This window comes from Centroberyx affinis, unplaced genomic scaffold, assembly GCF_046629955.1.
Source record: "Centroberyx affinis isolate AG114_WGS23_722 - 3 ecotype Tasmania unplaced genomic scaffold, CSIRO-AGI_Caff_v1 ptg000783l_1, whole genome shotgun sequence".
Taxonomy (NCBI): domain Eukaryota; kingdom Metazoa; phylum Chordata; class Actinopteri; order Beryciformes; family Berycidae; genus Centroberyx; species Centroberyx affinis.
Window position 1 is genome coordinate 134,982 of NW_027279391.1, and position 11,041 is coordinate 146,022.

The 11,041-nt window shown below is 43.5% G+C and overlaps 1 protein-coding gene across 1 annotated transcript in view; it reads left to right on the top strand.

Moving 5' to 3' along the window:
* Positions 1–10,744, top strand: part of LOC139644779 (receptor-type tyrosine-protein phosphatase beta-like) — a 31,821-nt gene extending 21,077 nt beyond the window's left edge. The window contains exons 9-14 of the mRNA XM_071520261.1: positions 493–768; positions 1,806–2,072; positions 2,871–3,137; positions 6,450–6,713; positions 8,391–8,654; positions 10,428–10,744. Of these exons, the coding sequence (XP_071376362.1) occupies positions 493–768; positions 1,806–2,072; positions 2,871–3,137; positions 6,450–6,713; positions 8,391–8,654; positions 10,428–10,744 (1,655 nt within the window). The remainder of the gene's footprint in view (positions 1–492; positions 769–1,805; positions 2,073–2,870; positions 3,138–6,449; positions 6,714–8,390; positions 8,655–10,427) is intronic.
* The last annotated feature ends 297 nt before the right edge of the window (positions 10,745–11,041 follow it).

The following is an 11,041-nucleotide window of genomic DNA, read 5'->3' on the forward strand; positions in this document are numbered from 1 at the left end:
ACTAACTGTCCTTAATATACATTTTCTACTTTTAAGTAAAGATTTTCATAAGTTAAACTGCAGCCATGTTTGTTTAGGTGCAGCAAAGGTCCCGTATTATACAGTTTTGACAGTTTTCATGACTTTGTTTTCAAATACATGATGGCTCAGGATGAGAATAATGTTCTTCATTATGTTTTGCAAATACATGTGAGAGCCAATCAGGACCAAGTCCAGTTGTGATGCGTTTCCTGGAGTTAGTCTGAACCTGCCTGGGAAAAGGATGGATGTTTGAAAATGAATTTATCCACTCAGACAAAATCATATTTGAACAATGTCTACATTAAACATTGAGCAGAGAGGGAAATTTGAATTCCTATAAAAGGGCCCCTTTAAAGTACAGTTTACTTCCTTTTAGGTCAAAATATTAGATGCAACATTTAGTGTGTGTATCCTTCATTAATCCTTTGTCACGCTTTCTCTTTACGACCGTCCCGTCTCGTGGTTCTCCAGTCCCTGACAGCGTGTCCCGGCTCTCCATGTCGGCCCTCGGTGACGGCAGAACGCTGGCGATGACCTGGTCGCCCCCCAGAGGCGAGTGGGAGAGCTACGGCGTCCTGCTGTGGAATGGTTCGGCGCCGCTGGTGAACGAGACCGTCGGCAAACTGGTCAGCCGGCGCTCATTCCCCGGGCCCGGCCTCAGCCTGGTGCCTGGCCGGCTCTACAGGGCAGAGGTCACGGTGCACAGCGGCCTTCTGGGTAACACAGCGCACTGCCAGGGGCGACTGGGTGAGTCACTTTAAGTCAAGCTATCAGTTTATTTTTTTTCCCATGATGCCACAGTCATCAAGAGACAAATTTAGATGTGTCACACCTCTGTCAGTAAGTCATCAGTGAGGCCGGATGTAGAAGAGGGCAGAGGTGGGCAGGCATTACCCACCAAAATTTTAGCTCTGCCCACCCAATGGTTGGTTGTGTTCTTTGCGTTTTCAATCCAGCAATCACATTTTGTTAGTTTCCATAACGCCCCTGTAGTGTCTTGCTGTAGGGCAGTGGTTCTAAACGTGGGGTCTGGGGACCACCAGGGGTCCTTGAGGGGGTTCCAGGGGGTCCCCAGTCAAATTGATGAATTGTTAAACTTCATTATTATTTCATTTACAAAAAATTAACACAATTAGAGGATGTGGAAGTTTGACTGTTTTGATCATAGTTTCACTGTTATCTCTCTACCTGCAATACAGATAGTCATGGAATTCTGGACAAAATCATATCTAACAAAAATCTCAGATTTGGGTTTGAGTGACAGAATCTCATTAAATGAGGGTCCGTGGCCCTAATCTGAACTAAATTAGGGGTCCTCGATATGAAAAAGGTTGAGAATCACTGCTGTAGGGGCATCAACAATTTCAAGTTGTCCTGATTTCTGATTGGTTGGTTGGACAGGAGAAAAAGCAGACAGCACCAGTCTTTTGTTACTTTACAGTGCCGCTGCCACAGCCTGTTACACCTGACCTTAGAGATTCGCTTGTAGCAAAAAACTGAAGAGAGTACATTTTAGCTAGTAAATGTAATTTGGTTTAAAATGTATAATCAAGTCTGTGTGACTTTGTTATTATCACTTTGTGGTTACTGTTTGCTGTCATGTTGTGCTGCATTAGGAGCTTTGCTCTGCTGGTGGTTTTAGGTTACTTAACGTTAGCTAAGTAACCTGGATAAGTTAGGTCATCAGTCACAGAAAAGTGGATAAAATTACTTTTGATGGTCTAAACTTTCCAAAACTCATTGCTGTGCCCTCTCTCTCACCACCACCCTCATTCCCCCCCCAGCCCCTCGGCCGGTCCAGCAGCTGGTCGTCCGCCACAGCGATGAAACCACGCTGAGCGTCTTGTGGAATCGACCTGCGGGCGAGTGGGAAGGCTTCACTGTGGTCCTCAGACACGTCGAGCCCGCCGGGGTCGTGTCCCAGAAGACGCTCCCCTGGGAGGCCAGAGAGTGCACCTTCAACATCCTCACCCCGGGACGCCTGTACGCCGTCACCGTGACGACCAACAGCGGCAACCTGACCAGCTCAGCCTCTGTGACCGGATGGACCAGTGAGTCATTTTTTACACTCATTATTATTTTATTGAGACAGAAAGAAAGATGAGAGAGACGGAGCAGGGGAGACAGAGGAGGAAAGAGTCTGGTTATGCCCATTTAAACTGGGGGTCCCATGTTTTGGCTTGTGAACCCCAAAAACAAAGTAATGAAAAAAAAAATCTCATAATTTTCAGGAAGGTTAAAAACCCAAGGGTCAATCAAAGTAACTCTCTTCATCATTTAAACCATCTTTAAAGTAATAATCTGTGATATTTTCATGCAAATAAATGTAAATTTTTTGCTACTCCATATTTCCTGAGCTCAGTCCCAGTAATTCCTCCTCATCACAGCCAGTCTCTAAGTCTCTCTCTCTCTCTCTCTCTCTCTCTCTCAATTCAATTCAATTCAATTGAAATGAGCTTTATTGGCATTAAATACAACAGTATCTGTTGCCAAAGCAAAACAGTGATAATCAAGAAAAAGTAGCAATAATAACAACAAAGATAATTGAACAATAGAAAGTTGCAATTATTCAATCACACAAAGGAAAAAATGGAAAATATTTAGGTCAGTTCTCAGGTCTCAGGTTTTCACAGCATGTTATATAAACAGCAGCTAGTGTGGCACACTCACATTTTTCTCCAAGGATATAAAGGAGTTTTTTTTTGTTAGGAGGAAGTTTTTTGAAATTACACATACACACTCTCTCTCTCTCTCTCTCTCTCTCTCTCTCTCTCTCTCTCTCTCTCTCTCTCTCTCTCTCTCTATCTCTCTCTCTCTCTCTCTCTCCCTCTCCCTCTCTCTCCTCTCAGCTCCAGCCCAGGTCACCCAGCTGCAGGTTTCTAACGGCGGCAGCACCGACAGCCTCCAGGCGCAGTGGGAGCGCGCGGCCGGGGATCTGGACTCCTACCGCGTGCTGCTGGTCCACGACAGCAGCGTCATCAAGAACGAGAGCGTGGCGGCCGACACCACCGGCCTCAGCTTCCCCGCCCTGCGGCCCGGCGCCCTCTACAGGGTGGTGGTGACCACCGTCCGGGCCGGCCAGACCTCCAGGCAGAGCGTGGCAGAGGGACGCACCGGTAAGACCGACTCGGGCCGGGGTCCGGTTAGTTAGACATGAGGAGGTGGTGGTAGCCAAGGTTAGGGGTTCAACTCCCTGTAGAGTGTGGCACTGATGCAGGGTTAGGGGTTTAGGGTCATACTAAAAATACATGCACTCATGGAAGTGTAAGGCTTTTTGGATAAAGCGTCACCAGATTGCAGATGTTAACTGTGGATGATTTGTCCGGTTATTATGTGTTTCTTCTTGATGATATATTATCTTTGGGGGTCGGCTGTAGTCCGAATCCCAAATCCAGCTGGGAGAATGTGGGTGGGGAAAGTTAACGAGTAACACTCTCCCCTCCATCAACAACTAGCGATAGTTGAAGTCACTGTTGCCAACTTATTGCTAGATTTAGCAACTTTTCAGACTTTATTTTTCAAAAGCAACTAGCAACAAACTCAGCAATTTTTCCCTATGGGGAACTTTAATGAGTTGACTGCGAAAACATTTGCCGACCAATCGGTACAGCTGATTCTGATGTACGTACGATTTGCTGTACTTCCAAATCCAAAGAGGCCTAATCATGGTCCTTCCCATATAAAGTGTAGCCCCTCCCTCTGCTAAGAATGAGTAGCAAATATATTCATATGCAAATTAGTATGTGATGTGATGACCGTTTGAGCAGCCAATAGCTGCTTCCTTGGAAAAGAGTTGGAAACAGTGAGTGAGTTGCCATTGAGCAAGGCAGTAAACTGCTGCACTGGAGCTGCTCATTAGCCAACAGTAGGTTGATCCCAGTTTTAAGCAGCATGCATGTTCACTCCACTTTCTCTGAAAAAATACAGATAAAAAAAACCCAGTCTTGACAGTTGAAATACCACAGATACGCTGGTTAGATTTGTTAATTTATATTTTTGACACATCATTTTTATTGCATTTGTTGACATAGTTACGTAACAAAACACAGCATAATCAAACATCTTTGTTGGACGTTACACATTTCTTACACATAGCATATGGCAGGTACATTCTGACAAGCTTATTAGCATTGCATTTCCATTTCCATTATTATTTTGAGGTCTATGCCTTTTCCCCCTTTCTCTCTCAAAATTAGGCTTTTTGTACTCAAAGTTTACCCTTTGAGTAAATATAGTAATCAGTGATTTCATTACGATTTTTAAGTAAAAAAAAGCAGTTCAGTGTAAAAATGCTTGAATGTGCAGCTGTCTGTTGCTCTAACACAATAGAGTGTCACTTGTACCTCACACTCACACTTGTACCTCACACTCATCCTCAGCTCCTCTGGTCGCCAACAACATGGTGACTGACGGAGCATAAACAGCTCTTTGTATGTCAAACTAACTAGAGGATATTATTGAAAACTCTCTCTTATCTGATGCAACAAGAATTTTCCTGGAATGTTCAGGAAGTGTCGACCGCACAACAAAAAAAAAAAAACCGCCAAGGTCCGTCTATCAAAGACTTCCTGCCAGGCGAAGGGAAGAGGATGAGGTTCCACTGAGCATTGTTGAATTCCAACAAGAACGCTTTACCGCCGCTGGAAAATATTTCAGCATATTTTCGACGTCACCAAGGACTTCTAAATGATCAAACAAACAAAACAAATATAATGCAATGCATGATGGGATGCCAGCGAGGATTAGGAATCTGGAAAATGATCAACCCTTCTGTGGTATAGGAGAGAAGAAAAAAATCAAAATATTTACAAATCAATATTTTGACAACTTTATGACACTGCTGGATTTTGCAGTTTATATGTATTTTTTTTATATATATACACGTATATTTCCAGCAGCTACAATGGAGTTTGATATGAGAAAATGTTTCAGGATGTAAAACATTAGCGGTAAACGTCAGGTTTTGGTGTCAGTCCCTCAGAATCAAAGAGCGAGGGCTTCTTTCTAGAGCCGCCATTTTGCACCGAGAGACGTTCAATAATCATACAGGGAGAAATCCATCAGAGAAGAGGAAGAGAGACCAATTTCTCCACCCACAGGAGACTCAACAGACCAGAATGCAATGCAGTATCAAGACAGGTTGAGTGTTGAGTAAGGGGAGACTCTCACTTTTTCTCGACTGGAAAAAACTCTCTCTCTTGCTCTTACTATGCTATGGCTATCGCTCTGTCCACCTACATGTATAACGCACAGATGAAAGCAACAAGTTGGCGTCCGTTCTCTGCATGTTGTCAGAGGGCATTCTGGGAAACGTAGGAAATCACAAGGTGAAGTAGAAGTAGACGAGGCAGGTTGAGGGAAAGTGGGCGCAGAGTTCTACTGTTTCAAGATTTTCTCCAAGGAGCATACTAATTTTTCCACTGATACTTAGATCTGTATTCTTGCAGAGATTTATGAAAAATATGTGTTTCTGATACATTCTCTCTCTCTCTCTCTCGCTCTCGCTCTCTCTTTCTCTGCCTCTGTCTTTCTCTCTCTCTTTCTCTCTGCCTCTGTCTTTCCCTCTCTCTCTTTCTCTCTGCCTCTCTCTGCCCCTCTCTCTCTCTCTCTCTCTCTGTCTCTCACTCTTTCTCACTGTCTTTCTCTCTCTCTTTCTCTCTCTCTCTGTCTTCTCTCTCAATCTCTCTCTTTCTCTCTCTGCCTCTCTCTCTGCTTCTTTCTCTCTCTCTGTCTCTCTCTTTCTCTGTCTGTCTTTTTCTCTCTCTCTATGTCTCTCTCTCTGCCTCTCTCGCTCTCTGCATCTCTCTCTGTCTTTCTCTCTCTCCCTCTCTCTCTGTTTCTCTCTGTCTGTCACTCTCTGCCTCTCTGTCTCTCACTCTCTCTTTCTCTCTCTCTGTCTCTCTCTCACTCTCTCTTTCTCTCTCTCTCTGCCTCTCTCTCTGCTTCTTTCTCTCTCTCTGTCTTTCTTTCTCTCTCTCTCTCTCTCCCTCTCCCTCCCTCCCTCTCCTCCTCTCTCCTGTTTGGGATGGTGTGCTGTTCATGTAGTGTGTGTTGCCTAGGTATTTTTTGTTTTTTTCCATCATATTTGTTGTGCTGTAAGGTGTGGGGAGACACACTGTGTCGTGTGTATTATGGTATGGCAGGATGTCAGTGTAAGTCTGGGTTTTTTATTGTGGGTAGGGTGGGGGGTGGGGGGTGTGCAGGTGTGTGTGTGTGTGTGTGTGTATGAGTGAGTGGTTGGGTCGGTTTTTGGGGAGTGAGAGTGTTGGTTGAATGCGCTGGGTTTTTATGATAATGTGGCTGGTTGTCAGGGGTTGTTTTAAGTGAGATGTTTTATTAAAGAGCATCAAAAGTCAAGTCTCTCTCTCTCTCCCTCTCCCTCCCTCCCTCTCCTCCTCCCTCCTCCTCCCTCCCTCCCTCCCTCCCAGTCCCGGCGGCGGTCGGCGAGGTAACGGTCAGTAACAACGGTCGTATGGACTTCCTGAGCGTGTCGTGGCGTCCTCCGCCCGGAGACGTGGACGGCTACCTGGTGACGCTGCGGGACCGGGAGAAGACGCTGCACACGCTCGCCGTCTCCAAGTCCAGTCCGGAGTGCGTCTTCAACTCGCTGGTGTCCGGACGCCTCTACAACATCTCCATCACGTCCCGCAGCGGCGTCTACGAAAACCACACCGTTGTCCAGGAGCGCACACGTGAGCTGGCTGCACGCCGCACTGCTCCGGCATAGTTAAGGGGAAAAACATCAGGGGCCGGATTCACCAATGTGTTCTGAAGATAGATCTTAAGAAATGACATAAGAGGAAAATTTAGGAAGTTCTGAAGAAGTGCAATTCCTCAATATTTTCTTAGTAACAGTCTCATTTCTTACGAATATCTTTAATTTTCCTACTTAAGAACTTCTCAAAATAGGGCCTGAATTAACTCTGGTTAATAAACTTTAGGCTTACTGCCATTGAGGCTAGGAGACAAGGCTAGGAGGCTAGGAGACAAGGCTAGGAGGCAACACAAAGTGCTTCCATCTACAAAACAATTGGGGAAAAACCTATTTAGGGCAACTACAACTAATGAAGTATATGAAAAGATTTAAACATTGGTTGCTGTTGGTAACTGTAAAATTTGCTAGCTTATTTTCAACAGACATGAGACAGAGGCCTACCTGGCCCTACACCAAATAAAGCTTTACAATAAATGTTCATCTTAATGTTAGGTGTAGGGGAACCTATGAAGACTTTGAACTATAACCTACTTGTCTAAAATGTGTTTAAATATATGATATTAGAGGCTTACCTTTTCACTGTAGGAGTTTTAGGACAGGTGAAGGGCTGTCTTAAAGTTAAGAAAAAAATCAAGAACAAATTTGAGAACTCTCATTTCAAGAATACTATTAAGTTTTTTTCTTAGGAAGAAACATAAAAAGACAATATATAAGAACTGTTTTTGAGAATAGCATTTTTTCCTATTTTTTTTTCTTGAGACTAAAGTTAAGAAATAAATGGCACTTCAGAGCATTTTTTTTCTTAAGAGGGTTTTGTGAATCCGGCCCCTGGTTGGTTTATGGATAGTAAGGAAACATTTATCATACTTGCAGCCAGAGGTGGAAAGTGACAAAGTACATTAGTCTCATCAGCCTAAAGTGGGGCTGCAACAGAGAAGGACGTCCCATCCCGGTCGCTTCTCCAAACTTAAAAACTCAAGAGTGAAAAATCTCCATCTTAAAAAGTCAGTTAGTCAATTATTGAGTCCTAAAATCAGAATTTTGTGAAAAAATCTGCCAAAGTGGGTTGGATAATTTCAGTTGTTTCCAATGCAAATCAACTTGTTTAAAACACTTTGTAGAATCAAGTGTAATTTTCTTGATAGTAGTGCAGTGATCTGTCTTATTCTGAGTACATTCTGCAGTACATGCGAAGTTGCCTAGCGCTTTAATGCAGTGGTTCTCAACATGGGGTCCGGGGACCGCCAGGGGTCCTTGAGGGGGTTCCGGGGGGTCCCCAGCAAATTGATGAATTGTTCAACTTCAGCTTTATTTCATTTACAAGAAATTAACACAATTAGAGAATGTAGAAAAATGACTGTTTTGATCATAGTTTCTCTGTTATCTCTCTACTTACAGTACAGATAGTCATGGAATTCTGGAATTCAAAATCATATCTAACTCAGATATTCTCAGATTTTGTTCTGAGAGAAAAACTCCAATCAAATGGGGGTCTGTGGCTCTAATGTGGACTAAATTAGGGGTCCTGGTATGAAAAAGGTTGAGAATCACTGCTTTAATGTATAGAACCAAACAGCAGGCTGGGTCTTAGACTGACATCTAACAGAAATGTGACAGAAAATACAACCTGTCCTCCCCCCCCCCCCCCCCTCAGAGCCGTCCAGGGTCCAGAACCCCACGGCGACGCACGCGGCCCGGGACGACTACCTGAAGGTGTACTGGCGCCACGCCGCCGGAGACTTTGACTTCTACCAGGTGGTCATCAAACACAACAACATCTTCCACCAGAACAAGACGGTGGCCAAGACGCAGAACGAGTGTGTGTTCAGCGGCCTGGAGCCCGGCCGGCTCTACACCGTGCTCGTCAGCACCTGGAGCGGCAGCTACGAGACCAGCATCTCCACCGACGGCAGGACCTGTGAGTGACCTTTGACCCCTCTGACCCTGCTACTGCTGCAGACAGGCTTCTACAGATACAGATTAGGGCTGAACGATTTTGAAAAAATATCTAATTGCGATTATTTTGACTGATATTGCAATTGCGATATGATTTGCGATATTAGAGGGAATGATAATTTTTACATCATTATTCTAATTTTCATTGAAAAACGTATTAAAATGATTATGGTGTGATTTTTGCGGGGATCTGTACCAAACAAAGATGTTTTCTTAAGTCTGTGGAATATGATGTGTAGGCCAGGACATCTCTGCAGCACAACAATATTTAATTTAAAATGTTATTTTGACACACATTTTGCCTTTAACAAATACTGCGCCTCCTGCGATTTGAAAATTGCAGTAGGCCATATTGCGATTTCGATAAAATTTTGATTAATTGTTCAGCCCTAATACAGATACAGACAAAAATTTTAAAAAATAGTAGGCAATGACTATAGGCTGACAAAATGATAACACTTTAACAGACTTCAGGTGATGATTCTATTTATTATTTTTTGGGTGTATAATGGGTGTATACTATAGCTTTTTGTAATTTGATTCTGCATTTATTCTTTTGCTGATACAGTGATGTAGAATGTAATGAAATTATAGTGATGACTGTGGGAGAAAAGTGTTTACTACTGGAGGATATTGTATTTTGACATGCTGTGACCAGTTCACTTAATTAGCAGTTAACTAATGTGTCTGGTAATCATTTACTAATGGTGTTCATGTTAACTAAGGTATTAATTTATACATGATTTAATAGTCATCTTTATAAACTATTAAATAATGTATAAATTAATACCTTAGTTAACATGAACACTATTAGTAAATTACACATTAGTTAACTGTTAATTAAGGGTTAGTTAATGCTTATTAAGCATTAACTAACCCTTAACTTAGTGACCCTTATTGTAAAGTGTTACCAAATAAATAACTATAGTGACGTGGTGGGTGTTGTAGAAAGAAGTGTAAGATGTCACTTTAGAAAGATGACCATTATATGTTCAGTTGTGTGTTCACCGTTCCAGTGTTGATTAATTAATCTATTCATATACGACAAGTTGTCATATATGAATTCTCGTTGACAATGTTGCCAGCATTTTTTATAGAAGAAGACATAAATGATGGTTGGTTACACATCAAAGTGGTTGGTATGGTAGACAAACTTCCCAGCCACAGCCACCATTTACCAGCATTTGGCCAGTGGGCGGAGGTAATTTCTCACTCTATTTACATGGTTACCTACAGAAATAGAAGCCACTCTGACAGCTCAAGCCTGTGCCAATGCTGAAATATTCTCCAACTTATTGTTACACCCAAAGACATCACTAAAATCACTCAAATTTTAAGTTGAATTGATTTCTTGATCCCGTAAACTTACCCTTAGGATTTGAAATCGAGTCTCTATCTCAGTTAGTTTTATAGTTATGGCTAAAAATGGCAGAAATCCCAGATCCAGATCCAAAATCGAATCATCTCTCCCTTGGCCCAAGAACTATCTGTCCCCCTAACTTCATGGAAATCCGTTCATAAGTTCTTGAGAAATCCTGCTGACAGACAGACAGACAGACTGACAGACAGACAGACAGACAGACAGACAGACAGACAGACAGACAGACTGACAGACTGACAGACAGACAGACAGACAGACTGACAGACTGACAGACTGACAGACAGACAGACAGACAGACAGACAGACAGACAGACAGACAGACAGACAGACTGACCTGTGCTGTGGTTCCTCCAGTCCCTGCAGCGGTGCGCTCCCTGTCTCTGGCGGGCCGCGGCACGGAGGACCTGCGGGTGACGTGGTCGGCCGCCCCGGGCGACGTGGACCACTACGAGGTGCAGCTGCTGTTCAACGACATGAAGGTGTTCCCGCCCATCACGCTGGGCAGCGGCGTGGGCGAGTGCGTCCTGTCCTCCCTCACCCCCGGACGCCTCTACAAGATCCTGGTCTCCACCTTCAGCGGCCCGAACCAGCGGGCGCAGTTCATCGAGGGGCGCACAGGTGACTTTCATCGTCTGATCACACCGGGGCGCATCAGGCTGGGACACCCTTAGAAGACCTTTCAAACCCTAACAAAGTTTGAAAACTCATTGCATCGCACACACAGATATCACACACTTTTTGGGCTCCCAGTCGTAAATCTGCTCATACTAGACAGGCAGACTGAGGCAGACTCACTGAACGATAAAACCATTATCATAACCATTATGCCATTATCCTGTTCTTCTGACATAATGTAATAATAATAATAAACTTTAGTCACAAAAAATAGAGTAATATCAGTATCATAAATAAAAACAATTAAAGCATAGGCTACATTTAAAATGAGACACTAAGAAGTACCAAATGAG